Raw genomic sequence first — 20,870 nt, 5'->3', positions numbered from 1 at the left:
TCCTAAGGGAAAAAATAATCAGTGTTGAGCAGAGCTTTCTCAAATTTCTGCAGTGAACTTGATTTTAAAGTCTTTGTGATGCCATTGTGTTTTAGGAGTAGTGCTGTCTTGAGTTAGAGGCTTGCTTGCTCCTACTGCTGCCTGCTTGCTTACAAAAACTGAGAGAACATATACTGAGTGTCACTGAAATTCAAGAGAGCAGCAGAACAAGACTAGTTAGAAATATTTCCTTCTGTTTGCTTTATTTGAGATTGAAGGCACACTTTTTTCACTGGTTTTCGCTCTCAAGATAAAATGGTTACTCTTTCGGTGACTTAAAATCTCCATTGCTCCTCTAATACCTGCTCATGGATAACCTCAATAACCACTTGTTGATATGGCTACACATGAATTAGTATTGGCTTTCTTCTTCTGCACAACCATAGCAAGGCTGAACATTTACTCTCCAGTCTTACTGCTCTTACTCTCATCTAGTGAAAGAAGTGTAAAAAACTACTGGAGTTTTTAGGTTTTATTTGTGTGATTGTATTTAGTTATAATTTTTTAAATCAATTTTTAATTGATTCCTAGAGTGTAGCTTAAATTCTCCCCACTAAAAATGTGGCCTGTTTTTACATAGCCACCCTCTACATTTCATAGGAAAATTAGTTTATTTTTGACAAAGCAACCCATTTTTTTAATGAATAATATTTTATATACAAATAGCTTGTTTTACTTATCAATAAAACAAAATGATTTTAAAATAATTATAACCCAAACATTTCAAAATATGCATAATCTGAAGAAGGGGATAATGGAACTGCAAAAGTCAACAATTTCACAAATAAATTTCTTCAGAGGAGTTTAGTTTGCTGTAGAACATTTCTTGTTGCAATGTGCCTGTCCCTCTGATCTTATCATCCTTCCTTCTTAATGAAACGCATCTAGATTTCTGAAAACATAAATTTTTCAAAACAATATTGTAATGATAGTTCTTTCAAGTAAAGTGTTACAAGGAATTACATCTACAGTTACCAATGAAGGGCTCCTGCTAAACACTACACACAGAAAACACATATAAACTAACTAAAACATAAACTAAACTAAAACTGACATAAATTTTGTATGACTGCATTCCCCACAGACTACTGCAACAAAGCACATATGATAGATAATGTGTAAATATAGATTTGTAATCATTGAAATGCAGTGCTTTTCTTTTGACTGGTTATTCCACTCTTTATTTGCTAATGACACAGACAGGGAGTTAGTGCACCATCTACAAGTTCATGAATGACATCTAGCTGTGTGGTGTGGTTGATAACATTGGAGGGCAGGGATGCCATCCAAAGGGACAGGATGGGCTAGAGAGGTGGGCCTTGTGCCAGCCCCATGAAGTTCAACAAGGTTATGTGCAAGGTCCTGCACCTGGGTTGGGGCAACCCCAAACATGGATACAAATTGAGGCATTAGTAGCTTAAGACCAGCACTGCTAAGGAGGGCTTGGTGGTACTGGTGGATGAAATATTGGACATGTGTTGGCACTGTACGCTTGTGGCCCAAAAAGCCAAATGTATGCTCTTACACAGTAAAGGAAATGTGGTCAGCAGGTGGAGGGAGGTGATTCTGTTCTCTCATGAGACCCCACCTGAATTTTCAGCACAGGAAACACATAGACTGGTCAGAGTGTGGTTGTTCAGCCTGGAGAAGAGAGGGCTCCAGGGAGACATACCAGCCTTCCAGAGCTTAAAGGGGGTATACAACAGAGCTGGAGATGGACTTTTTATGAGGATGTCTGCTGATAAGACAAGTGGGAATGGTTTTAAACTAAAACTGGGTAGATTTAGAATAGATACAAGGAAGAAATTCTTCACTAGGAGGGTGGAACAGGTTTCATAGAGAAGCTGTGGATACCCCATCTCTGGAAATATTCAAGCTTGTCAGGGTTTGCTAGTCAGGGTTTTGAGCAACCTTATGTAGTGAAAGATGAACCTGATTCAGGCACAGAGACTGGACTGGACTGGATGATCTTTAAAGGCTCCGTCCTACACAAACCATTCCATGATTTCATGATTCCAATGTTTAATGGAAGTTTCCTAAGGACTTTTTTTTTCAAAGTTACCTGGACTATTTGTCTGAAACACCAACAGCTCTTTCTAACCTGTTCTATTATATAAATTCTGAAAAAAAAAGCCAAGCAGCAGTACAGTGAGCAAGTTCAGGAAAGGAAACAGTATAAACAGACATTTCTCTCCTCTGTCACAGAGACAAACTGGTTCAGTACTGGCATATGAGTTACTTACATCATTATCTCATACTCTTTGACAATCTGAAACATTTCTGTGTTAACAAGCACAGAGTTATTACTCCAGGACCTTCTGTATTCCTGTTGTCTCCCACCACAATCCCTGCAGGCAGGCATAGCCAGCACCTGGACAGTGACTGCAGCCCTCGTGCACCACAGCAGGAAATAGCTGCACCTGCTAGAACTGAGTGCAGAAAGCCTGCAGCTTGGTTTAAAAGGTTTAAGCTGCTTCCCAAGTGTGTGTATTGACAAAGCAACTCTTTTGTATGTCACTCTATGGGGTATTCAGGAGAAGTCCTGCCAAGTTACACAAAAGATTTGAAAGCTTGTAGGTAGTAAATGTTCAGTTTCAACAGTATTCATTCATGGGCTTTGTGCACTTGAATAGTCCTGCTGTTTTCAATGGAGCCACTTATATAAACAAGTACTCTACAAAATAAAGAGGGGTTATATGCCCTGTTTTTTTATTTTCATTTGGGCCATTTGTTTAATTAAAGTACAATTTACAGTAAAAATGATATTTTAATGGCACATGGCACCTCAGAAGGTAACCTTGCCTCAAAGGTGAAACATAAGGGAATTTTTAAAATAATTTTATGTGTGACCCACTTCAATATTTAAGAAAAAGGTGCTCTCTAAAATTAAAGAGGGCTGTAAAAAAAACAACAAAGGGAGGCTGTGTTTTTTACATAATAATAATTTACAAAAACTAGTTCACTGTGAGGTTCTACAAGTTCAGAAAGACTAAATACAGAAGTCTGTCCAGAGGCATCATAATCACAGCTTTTTAAAATGTTGGAATGGTTAAGTTAAATTAAAAAGTTATTTATGGTCTGATGTTTTCTGAAAGACAGGATGGACCACAAATATTTGCTCATAAATATCTGCAGATTGTTTTCTGGCTTCAGATTGATTCTCAAGAACCTCTAAAATGCCACAAGGAATCTTTTTATTAGTAGCTTTGAAATCAGGCAGTGTGTTTCCTAAAATTAATATATCTTCTTAAAGTATCCAGTTCTATTTCATGCTTGTAAAAATAAGGCTAAATGAAACTGCTGTACCTGAGGCCCAAGAAATTTTTAGCTGTTCAATGTTCACTTTCTTTTTATCTCTTCAACATTGTTTGAGTCATAGAATGAAGCAAGAAGTTCTGTGTTAATATAGGAAGCCAGCCATATCCTTATTCCTCCATGAGTTGAAACAGTTTCATGAATATCTAGCATATCTAGCATCCATTCCAAAAGAGACAAACAACAAAATGTGTTGAGGCTTCCATACAGGGCATATATTTGAGCTGAAACTCAGTTTGAAATTTTCATAATTGACTTATGGGTCCATGGAGAGATTCAGTCAGGACTAGTGAGTTTTTACAGTGGACACTGTACCTACATATGTGATCTGTAAATTTCTCAGCCCTGTAAGAACAAGGCAAGAAGGAAATATGAATCTTAAATTTCTTAACCTAATCTTAGAAAATATGTTTTTTAACATGTCTCCATGTTACAAAACATATTTCTGAGCACCACCGAAGAGCTGATCTGTTGGGTAGCCTTTAGGTGTAACTTGACATTTGGTTCCCACATCTTTCATCGTGTCCTTGTCTGGGACTACCCCAGTAAAAAAACACTTGTACTGTAGCCTGTGTACTGGCTACAGTGGACTGTGGACTGTGTACAGATTATTTCCTTCTGATAAACTACAGATATTTTATTCGTTGTAATTATTTCAGTTTTCTGATTGTTGAGTTTATTGTCCTCACTGGGATAATGCTATATCAGATGTGTACTTGCATATCTTGTTTTGCAGAGTGCATTTGCATTAGGTTATTGGTCTCCATTTAAAACACATGCTCTCATTTCTTACTGCACAGCAATTCTGTTCAAAAACTTTACAAGGTAGCAGATGTACTGCAGATCTGGAAGAGCTGATCAAAGCATGACACATTCCCCTCCAGAGCACAGTGAGTTGCAGGCAGTCATTCAACAGCTATTGGGTAGTTGATAAAATATTCACCAACTAATTTATAAACCAGGGCAGTTTGCCATGGTTATCTGAAATATGCCAGTACTTTTCCCTAGTCCATCATTCACTTCTTACAGAGGTATGTGTATCTCCACTGTAACGTGCTTTTCGGGGAGGAGGTAAAGAAAGTAGCTGTATGGATGTCTTTTTTTCACATGTAAGATTAAATATTCTTTGCCCTTTTTTCAGGCAGCTATTTAAAAGACTGAAAGAGATGCTTTCTGATACTTATAAGGGTATTTTTTTTGCTGTTGGTTTTTCAACAGATAAGAAATGGAAAAATCATGTAATCTACTAATTGCATGCCTGCTTCCTTCAGACTATCTTTTCTGAAGAATAGTGCTCTGATACTACCAGGTATTTGCAGTGAGAAAAAGAAAGCATTGCAAAAGGAAAAGTGCAGCTCATTTTCTATTTTCCACTGTGTAGCTATGGAGTTAAAAAACCCTGGAATATAGAATTATAGAGGGACTTTTTGTTGGTTTGTTTTAATAGCAGCACTTTACAGAACACTTGATGTGAAGAGGACAATTCACAAGAATATAGGAATGATCTCTCAGGTTTACCTGTTATAGCACTCTACTGCCACTACCCAGAAGAAAAAAACGTTTTCATCTCCTTAAGAAAGTAAAGCAAGCACTTACTGTTGGCACTAACCACCAGCAGCCCTGCCAAAGGGATGCTGTAGTGCTATTCTTCACACTGATGTCAGGGTGGCACCTGCTGGGAGTTCTCCTTCATCCTTCAGGTCTACACAGTCACAAAACTTCTGGGGTGAAACTCTGGCTGACTGGGATGTGCTAGACACAGATTTCTGGATATTTATTGGACACAATTTCACCCCATTTTTTAGTCATTATTATAGTTTCATTATTGAAATAAAAGGCAATAGAGTTTCTTATAAGTACAGATGGTGAAGGGAGGTCTGCTATTTTCAGTTGTCTTCCCTCAGGATCTTACCTGTGACATTAAAATGACCCCATCTTACTTGGTCTTCATTTGCCCCATAAGTACCTTCTTAATGTCAGAGAATTAATTCACCTCTCCAGACAGGGTGTTTTGATTCAAAAGCTTTCATGAACTCCACGTGAAAGGAGTGAATAAGCCACAAAAATTTTAGCAGTTATGTGAAAAAAACATCATGTAGAAAAAAAGACTACTCCTGAGGTTGCATTTCAAAAAGATCTTGGCAAAAGAGAGGACTCAGAAGCACTATAATCTGCAAAGTAATGCTTTCTAAGATGACTCTAAACAGTGTAATGAATGCAGAGATTTGTGACACATACAAGATATAAATATACTAATCATGATATAATTATCAGTCTTACCTGGACCCTGCATATAAGGGCAACCAATAGTAGCATAAATGTGTTTTATAGCACTGTGAGGACATAATTTTTAAAAACAATTTTTATAAGTATATTAAGGAATATGATCACCAAATGGTCAAAGTAGCAGATACCTAAGCATCAAAACCTGGCATACATGAGACTTGATTAGAAAAGCTGACTGCAAATAGACAGACTGGTTATCATTCAAAGATGGAAGGCAAGCAAGAAAATGAAAAAAAGTGCAAATGGTGTTGGCAAGGAGTGTAACAGAATGAAACCATGTGACATAAACAAAGGAAAGTGAAGGAGTGAGACAGCTAATTTAGCTTATGAATGTGTCCTTCAGGAGCTATCAAGTCAGACTTTGACAATTGAGAACCATCAGATACTGTAAACAACATCATAATTTTCAGCATCAGCTTTGGGGTAGTGCACACTTAGAACCAATTTTAAACGATTGTTAAAGATCAAGTTTTGTAAGGAAACTGATGAGATTAATATTATGCAAAATTTAACCATTAACATGAAGTAAACTACTAATTTTTAATTCAGTAATATTAAATTTTACAGTGTAAAACTGACCTAATTTGGCAGTCTTCTGATCCCATACTCTGAATCCCAGACTCTGATTCCCTTAGTGACAGAAATGCTTTTACTTGCAACAACTTAGTCTCTAGGAAGTGTTCCTTGCCAGCTCAATGGGAGGTAGACTAAATTTTGAGAGAAGAAACTTTGCAGTGGAGGAGGGAGAGGAGAAGGTGCTGAAGTTTACTCTTTTGCTACATGAGTACACCATGCAAATCAAGATCAAGGCAGCTCTGTGGCATCATCTACTAACATTGCAGCTTGTTTAGTAAAAGGGTGACACCAACTGAACTTTTTTGCTGTTTTTGATGTGGAAGCAAGGCACTTGGCAGTAGTGTGATAAAACACAGACAAGTTCTTTAAGGAATTTGTTCTGGAGGCAAAGAAGAATAAAAACTAAGAATGCACTTCAAGCAAGTGCAGTATGACTGCACTTGCACACAACTACTGAACAAGAGCAAGAAGTAGAACCTTAGTCAGTAATCTCTGGGGGGTAACTCTCATGTGATGTGGACAAATACACATTTCTTTATGTTTGCATCACACTTTCTTTCTGTGTTTCCATGCTATTACCCAGGAAAATCTATTCATTTAGAAGTTATTAATCTTACTATCAAAAAAATATAAATGTGCAAAAACTAGCATGCAGAACAAATGCTCCTGCTCACCCAAAACATAATACAGTACAAAACCAATGACTAGTCATTTGGAAAAAGCTGTCAGTCTCCCAGCACTACTTTATTGATTCAGGCTTATCTCCTGAGAAGATTAAATCTTCCTAGTGCACCCATTCTTCTACTCTGTATAAATGATAAATCTTCACTTTATTGCTTGTTTTTTTACCTCTGAAACCTGAGTGCAATTATACATCGCTGTCCTTGTACTAAATATTCCTAGTTCTTTAGTTTATTTAATGGGCTGCATCAATCCTACCTAACATTGTCATGCCTTTGAATGTAAATCTTGTGGAAAATCCTTTCAGGTGGCTTCAGGAAGTCTTCCTTCATTTCCATTGCAACATTCCTGGGCAAAAGGCTCATCAAGAGACGTTCCTAAAAGAAAATATAAGCAACATCAGTTTTGTGGTATAGTGTATGACCATTTTCCTAAGTTTTAAACTAGCAAACTGGACAATCTTCTCTTAATCTGCTGTCTTAAAAGGTCTGCTGCATAAATAATATCAACCATTTCTCTCAAACTCCTGCAAACTGTGTGGGTGTCTCCTTTTAAGTCTTCTGCTAAAAGACTAAAAAAAAAAAAGAAAAATAAAAAAAACACACCAAAAAAACAACCCCAAAAACCAAAAAACAAACCCCCACAACTAACCAGAAAAAGCAAACCAAAAAAGCCAGCCTCAAGAGCATATAATTGTCCATATTTTTTATTAACATTACAGTTCTAATAATAGCAACTTACTTTAGTCTTAGCAGCATTTATCTGTCTGAGAAAGACTTCCCAGGATCATTTGCTATCTTTTTGTGTGTTCTTTTTCTTCCTGGATAATGAAAGTGTTACATTGCAAGGACTATGACAGCTGGTTATTAAGCAGTGAGAGTAGATGATGGATTTATCCACTGTCAAATTCAGTGGAATAGTAAGCACAGTTTTAATGGCATCTTAGCCAGTGTGGCAATGTCTTTAATGAACTGCATCAGTACAAAACCCTAGCTAAACACATCTTCTTGCTATACTCACAGAGAAATTTTTAGATCGGGTCACTGACCTGCATAAAAAGAGTCTAATATTATGGATCTTGTCAGTATTGGCTATAAAAGCCCATGTAGTTTTTCCACATATTCTGACCCATTCACAGGAACCATCTGGAAAAACTGAAACTGCTGTTCTTAGGTGTTGTAAGGGGTCCATAGATACCTACTCAAGATACCCACCTACATGCACACATTCATTCATTTTATTTTCACCCAGAAAATGCTCGCCATTTAAAATGCATTTCCAAGTTTATCCATCAGACCTGCTAGTTTCAGCCATTCATTCAGTCTGAATGAATTCATATAACCACATCTGATCTGATTCAGGAATCTTGGGTTCCAGAGAAAAACGGATGAGGCTAGGAGCAAGGAAGGTGTACCTTTGATGGAAGAGGATTAGGTCAGTGAATAATGAAGTAAACTAGATAGATGTAAGTCCATAGGCCCTGACAGGACACATTCACAAGCTGACTGAGTGAGCTGTCAGATGCTGCTATAAAGTCACTCCTAACAGTCAAACATGGTGACTGGGAGAAGTGATGCAAGACTGCAGAAAGGAAATGTCACTTCTCTAGAAAAGAAGGAGGATGCAGGGAACTGAGGCCAGTCAGTTTCACCTTGGGTCCTGAAAGTGATGAAGGATCTCATCCTGGAAACCAAGGTGATTAGACCACATGACTTCCAGAGTGCCCTTCCTGCCTCAACTATTCTGTGATTCTGTTATCTGACAGTCAAGAGCCACTGTAATGGCAGCTACAAGATGTCACAGAAATGCATATTTTGGCCGAACCTCATCCTCCTTTTCTTTAATCAATATTAAATAAATAAGGAGCAAAAATTAACACTGAGAAGAGGGTTAATAATATCAGCAAGTGCTATTATGTTGCTAACATGCCCACATTCACCAGATAAAGCCATTAAATAATACTCAAAGTTTATTCAAAGGGTTTTTTATCTTAACAGTTTCTTCTGGAAGACACATTGAAAAAAGTAAGAAAAACTTTGCAGAACGTCTCTGGTTAATTTTGGACTAAAGTTCTGTCGTGTTTATGGTGGTCACATTGTCTTGAGGCTATGGACTGTTAGCTAACTCTATTTCCTACTCTTCTTAAATATATGTAGCAGAACATTCCTTCCTGCCACAGAAGAGCTTATCTGCTATGTCCATCAGCTGGTGCATAGCTCTGGACATTCTGCCCCTCACAAGAATTGGTGACATAACCCAGGCTGGACAGATGTTGAGCAGTGCGTTATCTCTGGCACCAGGGAGGTGAGATCCCCACCTGACAATAAATATCTCATCTTGAGAGTGAGATGCAGGGAGATGAGCTAGGAATTCCCAACTGTGAGACACATTACTTTACTAACTATAAAAGCTATACAAATTTTCATGGAGGTAGAAGCATCTGACACACACCCTGGAAATGTGCAGGACTTCTCCCAGAAGTTTGGATTCAAGTTTTGCAGTTACATTCCTGGGAATTGAGAGGAAGGATCCTATGTGTGCCCCATCAGCAAATGGATGGTAAGCTACATGGAATCCTAATCTATGCTATTTCTTTGCTAGATGTAATAGTAGGCACTTCAGTTGTGCACTGTGGTTATCTGGTAGTAGTGTTTCTTTTGCTTATCCTGTGTAGTATGTCATCTGTTAAAGTTTTATGTCTGTTAAATTTGGGTGAAATAAATAAATAAATAAATAAATGATAATTAAATAAATAATTTTGTAATAGACCTAACTGACCATTATTAAGAACCTGTGAGTGAGAGTAATCTGGGCTGCAGGCTACTCCCAACAGAGCTACTGCCAGAAATCTGAGTCTAAGGCAGGACTTACCTAAGCTCTCCTCTACATTCGTAACAGTGTACACCAAGAATATGGCAAAGAATATTATGGATTTCAATATTTGTTGACATTTTACACGTATAGCCATTTCCAATTAACCAAAGCCTTTCACATCACTAACAAATGGTTATTCACTCTAAATTTTATGGTGATTTAATTAAGTAAACTTATATTTCTGCAGCAGAATTGTATTTGGGTAACACAAATTTTGGGTTACAATCCAAAACAAGTATTTTGCCCATTGTGGATCTTATGAAGCTCTGTTGACTGCTACTTGTGTCCTAAAGTTGATTTACAGTGTTAAGAGAAATAAACTGAGGTTATAAAAGGAGATGACCACCTCTCAGGCAATAAAAAGCACATACAAGAGAGGAATTTGGACAGATGGTTATATTCCCTGATGCTTAAGACCGCAAAAGTGATGGAATTTCATAAGTATTGCTCTGTATAAGAAGTTTACAATGTCTGATAAGGACTAAATGCTCTCTGGAGCTTCTCTTGCAGTGAACACATTAAACAAGATTTTCACCATTTTGCTGAAACGGATTAGTAAAATCCAAAACTGTTAAGGAGAGACTGGGTTTAGACTTCTGTTTCCTAGAAAGTCAAACTTAACCAGACAAAAAAGCAAATAAAAATTATAGTGACAGACTCTTCCAGAGAGTAGTGCTAACTGAATAGTTCTTCTATGGCCTGCAAACACAATTACAATACGTGAATAAAAAGCTCACAGATAATGTCTGCAGTGCATGGCAAATAACATGCAATCCAGGGAAGTAATTAGAATCATTACTATGAAGGCAGCATTGGAGAGCTGTAGGATGTAGCACCTGACTGCATTGAAATGTGCAGATGTCAGATGTATTAAGGGAGACTACAACAATAATGATTCTTATACACATTAGGTTGACTATAACAAGAGCTGAAGGGAACATATGAAAATCCTCTATCAAATTATGATGACTTGCTTTTTTCATTAGAGATGAGAGTGAGAGGGAGATGAGATTAGAGATTAGATTCCTCACCAAGTGAGGAAAGATGCAGTTATGGCTTTCTCAAAGGGCAGCCACTGCTGACCTTTCAGATCAAGAAGGGAAGCAGCAGCATGACTGTAAGCAGCATGACTGCATGATTTGTCCCTTAAGGGGAGACTGGAAAATGTAACCTGCAATGCAGAGTATCAAAACACTGAAAGTAAATGAAAGACACCATCCAGCTCTCTAGAAAGAATATAAGAAAAGTCTCTCCTATTTACAGCAAAATCTCATCTATCAAGCAAAGCCGTATTGCCCTTCAGGTCAGACTAAGGAATGCTGAAGGACTCAGAGTTTTGGAGCAGCAAGAGTGAATTCGTGTACACAAAATATAGCTGTTGGTAGGTTTGGGAAGGGGCTCTGCCTAGACCTCTATTCAGCAAGTCCTACAGTTTTTGTCCAGTTTTTTCATTTGCTCCTGTATGGCTAATCTGATTATAAAAGTAATCTGTAAACCAGGCTAAAAGGAAAACTAGGTGTGCAGGATAGTGCATTGAATGGAACAAGTGACAGAACCAAAGGAAGACCGCTCACATTTATGGTGACATTCTTGCTTGAGTGGTTGTTGGCTCCAACAGGGGTGGGTGATGACAGGAAAAAATAGAGAGTAATACAGGGAGCACTAATCAATTCACAACACTTTTTACCAAAATAAAACAACACTCATGTTGCAAACCTTCTAACTGGTCACAAATTGTTTCCTGTTGAGGTAGCCTCAACTCATGATATATTCCTAATCACAAGGTCTAGTAGAAACAAAATGTTTCAACATTTTATTATTTCTCAATGGTTCACGATGTTTTTTTAGGATTATTACAGCTGTTTTCAGAACATTAAATTTTTTCCACACAACAACTTACACTATTTTAGGGATTTGTACTCTCTTCTCATGCAGTACATCTTTACTCAGCATTAAAATGATCTAAAGTGAATCACATGCTGAAAAAAAAATACTTTCAGAGACTGTAATTGTCAGTCAATGATTTTGCATTCCCTGCAGAAATCTCACTAAAAAAAGAAAATGATAGATGAGGATATACATCTCCTTCATTCACAACATTTTATATTGGCAGTCTTGCTCTGGGATTTCAAATGCCCAATTTAGCTGCCTCTGCCAATGGTATCATCCTGATTAATAATGATTACTGCTCTACTAATAAAGATAGCTATTTTTGAGAAAGATACTCAATTTAGAAAAACATTCAAATTTCTCTCTCCAGCAAAGGAGCATCACTAGAAGACAGAGGAGGAACAAACATTCATTTTGACTCCAAGGCAAGTCAAAATGTGCATACCAAATGAATTAGGAATTGCTCAGTGTTACCTTGGCCCTATTCAACAACTAGTACGATTATGCATGTGACAAAGAATGAAAATATGCCAAGGCAGAGAAATGGATAAGAAAAAAGTGTTTCCCATTGTTAATGGACAAAAATACCCTATGTTATTGCTTGGAACATCCTCAACCCTATTTACAAGTACACAACCCTGAACTGCAATTTTCTTTTTGGGTTGGACCCAAGAAAAAACTTTAAGAATTATTCAAGACTTGAGTAGACAAAGCCACAGTTGACCAGACCTGGTGTCACTGGCAGTCCTGCTTTGAAGGAATGGCTGGGCTCGATGATGTCCAGAGGTCTGCTTTGACCACTGTGTATCCAGGTGTCTCCCTTGGTACACAAGGACCAGGAGAGGCAGGTGCCTGAAGCCTCCTGGGAAGCCCTGAAGCCATCTTGCTATCTCACAACACACGTGGGTCTTCTAAAACAGAAGAGGAGCTCAAGGCTGAGCACACTCTAGGAGCTGTGTGATTTCTCATTTCTGAGAAGGGAGAGGAAAGAAGCAAGCAGACACTATTGAAGAAAAAACCCCCATTGTCTGCATGCTCTATTCTGCCCCAACACTCCCTTCAGTTTTCTCCATTTTGGAGGCTTCTCACCACAATTCTCTCTTCTATCCCCATCCCTGCCCTGGACAATGTCTCTCCCACTCTCTTTTATGGGAGTCCCCAGTACATATTCCTAATACATTTCTCATGCCTGCCTCCAAAAGAAGATGCCTGTCCCCCTCCCATTTTGAAAATCATACTCTTTTCTCATTTTACTTCTCATTCCAAACACTTATAAGTTACTCAAAGTCCTTTAAAATTTTCACCTTGATTTAGAATCATTCCATGCAGTTGTCCAAATATTATGCAGTTATTCCTATTGTACAAAATGATTTTTTTTGACATTAGTATGGGAAATGACTCTGATACATTTTCAAATTCTTTCAGGAAGCTGTAAATGAATCCATACTCCCTTCATCAGAAAAGAAGGCTCAAAAGCACATGAATATCTTAAATGTTCCTAGCCAGCATTCTCACAAATTTCTGTCAAAGAACTTGCTGTGCTTCCCCATGCTAAGTTGTATTCCTGTAGTTTATCATGTGAGATATAAAGAAAACAAAATGGAAATACTATTTATAGTCAGAGCAGACTACTTTATCAAAGGAAACAGCTGTCATTTTTTTCTGAGATAAGCAACCAAGCTGAGAGAAGCAGCCAAGGGAACTGTTGGATCGAGGATTGAGAAGGATTGAGAAACATGCAAAATAATACAGTTTTCTACATGGCCCTTCCACAGCCTGCAGCATTGCCTCAGAGCTGCAGGCTGTGGAAGGGCCATGTAGAAAACTGTATTACTTTGCATGTTTCTCAATCCCATGAGACCAGGGCAGTAATGGATAGAGCTCCATCTCTTTCAGCCAGCTTCATTAAATTCTTCCTGAACTACTCCTTCCAGCCAGCATGCTGGCATTGCCTTCACTCATCAGGGAGTCTGAGCCCCACACCGGGACAACAGAGAGCTCTGTCTTGTGGAACTTGCTCTAAATGGGACTTGTAGGTTACCAACTTCGTGCTGGGGAACGCAATAAGTCTGCATGGCACTCCAGATCCTGGTCCTTTTTCACCCTCCCTAGCACTGAACCACATTATTCAGGATAGTCTTCATGCCCCTGTTACCTTTTTATTTTGCATTTTCATAGCAACTTTAGGAATGAAGAAAGTAAAAAAAATTAACGTGACAAAACCAGGTTTACATATTTGTTTCTTGGCTGATAAAACATGAATATTTTTGTTTTCTATAGTAACAGTCCAAAAATGATGACAAATAGGAAAAGGAGCTCAAAAAAGAAAGGAGATTTTGATCATCTACTCTAGAAAATTCCTTTACAATATGGAACATGAAATCTAACCCAACAATTTTTGCAGTCTATCACAGATCTTCTTTTGTTATTGCTATACTTAAGAGGAAAGTGCCACCATATTTTAACACAAACTTTTCTCCCTAGAGAAGACAAGCATCAGACATGCATGTAAAGCATTAATGAGACTGTTTCAGAGTCAACTCATCTATATAATTTTGAGATTCAGTTTCTAGTTAGTCAGCAGGGACTCCAAAGTACATCCTAAATATTACCGCCTGCTACGTAATATGACCATGGTACCATGCTCAATTTTGTATAATTTTAAAAGCTACATCTTAGTGAGCTCACAATCTCTGTCACCTGTACATTACACTTCAGAGCCATTTTAATTCACTCTAAGGAAAAACAAAAAAAAGGAGAGTGAAAAGAAGCTTAATGCAATGCATGGAAGAATGATTTTGTGAACGACTATTAGGATTCATTTATATTTTTTGTAAGCTGGAAAACAAAGGCAGCAGATTTCATTAGTGAATTATTGGAAATTCAGCTCTGCTATGCCCTTTCTTCCATCTAAGTACATGAAATAGCACTGTTAAAGACGGTAAGCTTCCAGACGCCACAAGGTGGCAATGTTTCAGAACAGTCCCGAGATTGCTTGGAAAGTTCTATTTATCAGCAAGTCATTGCTACAACCGTAATCATAAAGGACCATCCCTAAAAGACCAGATACCTAATGCACAGATTTTGAGTAGTAAGAGAATGGCTAAAAACACAGTTATGGTAGATGACCAATACACTGTATGAACTGCACAATGCATTCAGTCTGAATACACCTATACCAGACCAACTTGACATCTTTCTATGGTTAAGTGATTATTTTTGTTTAAATAAAGGAAAGGAAGGATTAATCAGAACAATAGTGTTTAATGAGGCATTGGTAGTTTCCACATGGAACATTGTTAGTCACAATGGAGATGGTAAGGCCTTGGGAAAGAATTAGGAGAACATGAAGTCTTGGCTAAAATGGAAGGCAATGGGCTACAGATACATTGGGATGGAGAGTGGGCATAAGGAAACCATAAAACTGCTAGAATGTACAAACTCCACAAGATAGCATTCAAGAAGTAGCATGATAAGAATGAGAAAAACTCGGTAGCACATTGTACTTTGTAGGCACCATCCACTAAAACACAAGCTAAATAAGTGTCAGGGATTGAAGTGGTTAATAAAAATATTGCTATGAAGGAGCTTTACCCATTATAGCAAAAACTGTATAAAGAAGCTAGAACCACAGAAGCCCACCCCTCCTTGGAGATGCCTGACTGGAACTTTGGACTGTGAGTTAAGCTGTCCAGATAAGATAAAGGGGACACTACTGCTCAGTCATCTCAGGCTGAGGGATGCATCCACAAGAAAGGCAAACACAGCAGCTGCACTGAGAATCATCTCTTTCTGAGTTTTGGGTGGGGGACACCACAGCCCACAGAGGTTTACAGACTCCTCCTGCAACTGAGGGTGAGGGAAGAGGTGTGTGGCATAACCTCTGCTCAGAAGGCACTGAATACCCATCCTCCCTTATACAAATCGGCCCAGCTGTGAAACCTCCAACCCCACAGGCCACATCCACAGGACACTCACATAAGAGGCAACTGAGAGGTGTCACAATCCATCAAAGACCCCCCCCAAGGTGCTCCCCAGACTTATTCCTGAGACCTTGCACCACAGGACTGTACGTGATGCAAAGTGATGCAACATATCCAGAGTCTGCTGCAAGAGACTACATCAAGCTGTCCCCCACAGAGGGGAGGTACCTGTGCATTACCACCTGGTCTGAGCATACCTTTATTCATCAGATTCTGTGCTTTTCAGAGGGACCTTCACCACCAAGAAGAACAGCTAGAGAGGATCAATGGGACGATGGTGGGATCCAGAGAGTGGTGGTATTTTCTTTTTTCTGTCTCTGTTACTCTCTTTCTGTTCCCCCCACTGCTTTTCTATTTCTTTGTCTTCTTTTCTCTCTCGCTCTGTCTCTCTTTCTCATATTTGCTATCAAATGAAATCCATACTATTTACTTTGACATTTGTTTGTACCTTAATTCAGGCAGAAGCATTTCTAATAATTTTAAAACTGGACTGTAACAATGAGTTGGAAACCTCTGCATGTAAAGAAACCCCAGATACTCCCTGATCAAAGAATATGTATATGACACTCTCCTAAAAAGGCAAGTGTGATTCCTGAGAAGATTAATAGTAGGCTAAGTTGAGATCAGCTCCACAAATCTTGTTCAAATAGGAACAAGTGCTGAGAAAGGTTATGAGAATAAATAAGAAAACTGAAAGCATAAAAAGCACAAGCTGTCTTACTAGTTATCCTCATATCTATTAAATCAGAGTGCGTTAGAAATACATCAATAAAGATTAATCATCAGAAAGGCTAGCTAACAGTTTTTACCAGATACAAACTGGCAATGAATAAATCATACAGTATCCAAATTACTGCTAGTCTTTTTACTTTCACCTTTTATCTTTAACATTTACTTGCTCTGAAAAGTCACTGGCAATATCCAATAGGTCCACAAAACTATTATAGAAACTTGACAGGACAAAGTTTATACTCATTTCAGTTAATAGAAATCTTCCTACTGGTAGTGAACTTGAGAGAGAGGAACAAAATAGCGCCTTTATAGTTAAGGCATAACTTGAAAGCTTCCTTATGCTTGGCAGGAAAGAAGGAAAAGCATTTCTGCAGTACATTGCCAGGGACAGGTATTTCTCAACTCCAGCAGTGCTAGCTTAACAAATATCTTTGTTTCAATTATGCTTCAGTAGGATTTTAATAAGTAGGTTCTTTAGGGTATATCAATGAAGATGAAACTTTGTGTGGCACAGAAGAGCCACTGAACATAGTTTTCTAAATCTTCCTATGTGGAAAGAAAACATTTTGCCCCCTGTCCTGCAGAGTCAGGAAGACTCGTTTTCATGGTCCAGTGAAAAGATCCCTTCATGGTAGCACTTGACTGTATGCACAGGTAGTTTGAGTATATATGTTAAAAACAAAAAAAGGCACACTTAAAGCATAAATTCAAAACTTATAATTTATTCTTCTTTATTAATTATAAATTATAATTTATTATTGAAAATATTTTCTGATTAAAATAACGAGAGGTCTTAAAAATTATTACAAAGAGCACCAATCATCTGCTAATGCCATGATTAGAGAGAACACAGAAGCCCTAATTGCAATTCCTAAGCTGGCCTGCAGATGGGACATCTGTGAGCTCAGATTTTCTAGAGGCTTAAGTGACACACGCTGTCCTGTGTTACATCATGAACAGGACTGGGACGACCATCCTGTTATTGTATTTCTTCTTCCAAAATTTAGGCAGAGGGACTCACAAGCAGCATCAGCTTTACCAATGCTACCCCTTCCACGGTAAGTGGAAGAGTAGACAAATTTTTACTGGCTTACTCATGGTGTACTAAGTTTCATCTACAGTTACAATAGCATATACCATTCCACAGCCATGTCTGGTTTGTTCCAACAATGTTACATTGAATATCTTGATTAGGCAAGGATGTATTCCGCAGGAAGGGAATGTCAGAGAGTTTAACCTTCGGCAAGATGGACACATCCCCCTCTTCTGCCCTCATTAATGCTCCAACCCTCAACTAGCGGAATTTTTCTTGAAGAACATGCTACATGTTACAGCTCAAGTTGGTTCTGGGACTGTGTCATTCTCTGATTTTCCTCCATCCCATGAGTGTTACATATAGGTAAAGCCTTATAAAATAAGAACCTTGGTTACCCTTGTAAAATCATGGCTCAGGCCTTCTACTTCAGCAAAGTACAGCTAATACATAGCCTAACAAGTTCCCGTGAGAAAGTAATATGCACCTGTAAAAATAGAGTCTTCTAACTGTGAGAATGATTCTGTACCCTCGAAAAAAGAATGTAAACATCATTAAAGAGGAAAGCTTTGACAGACACATACAGTAGCAACTACTAACCAATGAACTGAATTGCCATAAGTAAATAACCAATTAGAATTAAACACAATGCCTTTAGCAAACTACATAAATATGAGCTGTGAAAAGATAAAGACTGGCTATTGTGGATGACTTGTGGGTTTCTACTGCAACACATGAGTTATGACATTCTCCTTCCCCACGCTCCTCCAAAACCTACATATCTCCACCAACTCTACATGGATATGTGGCAAATCTCTGTGGTCTCCTCTAGAACCTGGTTGAGAAATGGAGCCAACATAGGGAAGCAGCAAGAGAAAGACTACTAACATCTTCAGTCTTCTGTTCTTGCTGGACCCAACACAATCTGTAGCTGAGAGTCCAGAATTAATGGAACTTTGAGGACACAGTGCTGTGCTAGTACCAATGCTTCACACAACTGCTACTGTCTGATACAGCATCACACACTTTCATTTAGAGTTGCGGCAGCGACTCATTATCATCATGTGCTCTTTTTTAGTACAGATCTCTGCTGGTGGCAGAAAAAGCAGGAAATCTTCAGTAGAGATAAGCTTTTTGATTGCTATTGGTAGGTACTTGAGCCCACTAGTGGGGAATAAGCAAACTAAGGAATGAAAAAACCCCAGAAACCTGAAGTCAATAAAAGTAATTTTAAAACCTAAGAAAGACATATTCCATGGCAAGCAGTTAGCATTTCCTTTTTCAAAGACTGTAAATGCCTTTACTACAGCAATAGGAAAGAAAATCATAGCATAAAACAATAAAATGGAATAGATGTCTGAATCTCCAAAGACTAAGATATAAATATGGTTTGCTTTGAAAAATCTAGATGTTTTTCTAATTTAGATTAGAAAAACCTAAAAGCTTTTGTCCTTTGCTTCATTTTGTCTTTTTACAGAGCAAGGAAGCAAGACTAACCCATAGGAGAAAATCTCATAGCCTTCCAGAGTAGAAGAACAAGGGCCAATCAGTAATATTCTAAGGAAGCAAAGAATGTATTCACCTACTTAAAATAGCAAGTGTGACTCAGATTTAATTCATTATTTCCTTGTCAAACTGGGAAATTCCTAATCAAATGTGAATGAAGGGGAGTTAAACTCTAAATGAAATAAGTTTGTATTGAAGAGGTAATGGGGAACAGAATCCTTGGAAAGAATTTAAATCACATGACAGACAGAGTTCATTTAGAATGGCAAACCTGACAAAAATGCTACCTTAGAATGTACTTCTTTTGCCAGTTAATGAGGTGTAATCTAGCTCTTTTCCACCATAGACAGTTGGCCAAAGGAAACAGGCAAAAAAATCCATAAGAATATGTGTGCCAGCAGCATATACTTTTTCACATATTGGAATGAAAGTAAAGTGCCCAACTCATTTCATATATTGGAATAAAAGTAAAGTCCCCAGCTCAGTATTCTATTCAAGGAGATAATCTGTGCTCAAGTGGTAACATATAATTTGGCAAACTTCACATGTGGCAGTGCCAGCTGCTGTGACATGAAACACCTAGGCAACAAAGCAGTTTATGGTCTATGGTGGAACCACCCTGTGGTTGAAGACTGACACAGGGAAAGTGTCAAATTTGTGTAACATGTTAGATAACTTTTTTATTACAGTCAAGACTGTTCTAGAAGTGAACAACAATAAAAATACACGCAAGGGGACTTTTCTAATGACATTTTAAAGTTTTCTATGAATTCCTGCAGCTGAGGGAAGAAAATCAGTATTCACTATTGAGGTTGCTTTACTTCATAATGTGGCGTCCTACTAAAATGCATAACAACATTGTATTAGTGTTCATACCGCACTTCTGACATGGATATTATTCTAAATTTAGAAATCAACTCTAAGAAACTCTTTTGAATTATTTGTCTCTCAGTTGAACTTCAGAATCTGGTGCACTATAGCCAGTGTGCCTAATTATGATTATTTGCCTTGGCAACTGTTATCCAAGATGTTATCTGCTAAAAACTGTTATCTGCTTAAGACTGTATGGTGTGTGTCTTTAGTCATCTAATAAGGACAGGTTTGTGTGAGCCTGTTCATCCCTCCTCCTTTTCTCTCTCTAATTGAAGCTACACAATGCAAGAAGGAAAAATAAACTGAAAAATTCAGAGTCAAACACTAGCATATTTGATTGACAGTTGCTTTAAAGAGAACATATCATAAATTTTCCATTATTTCTTCCAAAATTCCTAACAGCCAAAGTATTAACAGGTTTAGAATTATACAACCACCAATTTTTAAGTTATCAATTTATTGCAGAATCATCTAGATTGGAAAAGGCCTCTGAGATCATCAAGTCCAACCTCTGGCCAGACACCCCCTTGTCAACAAGATCATGACACTGAGCGCCACGTACAGTTGGTTTGTTTGAACACATCCAATGATGGAGACTCCACCACCTCCCTGGGCAGCCCATTACTATGCTTGACAGTCCTTTCCATGAAGAAATTCTTCCTAAGGTCCAACCTGAACCTCCCTTGGTAGAGTTTGAGGCCATGTCCTCTTGTCCCTTGTTACCTGGGAGAAGAGACTGACTCCCACCTGGCGACAACCTCCTTTCATGCAGTTGTAGAGATCAATACAATCCCCCTGAGCCTACTTTTCTCCAAGCTAAACAACCCCACCTCTCTCAACACCTCCTCACAGGACTTATTCTCCAGACCCTTCCCCAGCTTAACTGCCCTTCTCTGGACACGCTCCAGCCCCTCAATGCCTTTCTTGTACTGAGGAGTCCAAAACTGAACACAGGATTCAAAATGTGGCCTGACCAGTGCCCAGTACCTGGGGACAATCACTTTTCCAGTCCTGCTGGCCACACTATTACTGATACAGGCCAGGATGCCACTGCCATTTTTGGCCTCCTGGGCACAATCTGC

General features: G+C 38.3%; 1 protein-coding gene across 3 annotated transcripts in view; it reads right to left on the bottom strand.

Annotated features, from left to right (window-relative positions):
- Positions 1 to 20,870, bottom strand: part of ADCY1 (adenylate cyclase 1) — a 161,156-nt gene that overhangs the window by 85,249 nt on the left and 55,037 nt on the right. For all 3 annotated transcript variants that reach the window (XR_013182603.1, XM_054642300.2, XM_077179438.1), the window contains exon 3: positions 7,156 to 7,274. Coding sequence is in view for 2 of the 3 variants with exons in the window: in XM_054642300.2 (XP_054498275.1) it covers positions 7,156 to 7,274 (119 nt within the window). In the remaining variant the exon portion in view is untranslated. The remainder of the gene's footprint in view (positions 1 to 7,155; positions 7,275 to 20,870) is intronic.

This window comes from Agelaius phoeniceus, chromosome 1 (assembly GCF_051311805.1).
Source record: "Agelaius phoeniceus isolate bAgePho1 chromosome 1, bAgePho1.hap1, whole genome shotgun sequence".
In the NCBI taxonomy this organism is placed as follows: domain Eukaryota; kingdom Metazoa; phylum Chordata; class Aves; order Passeriformes; family Icteridae; genus Agelaius; species Agelaius phoeniceus.
The sequence above is the reverse complement of the archived record's forward strand: the minus strand, read 5'-3'. Positions and strand labels throughout refer to the sequence as shown.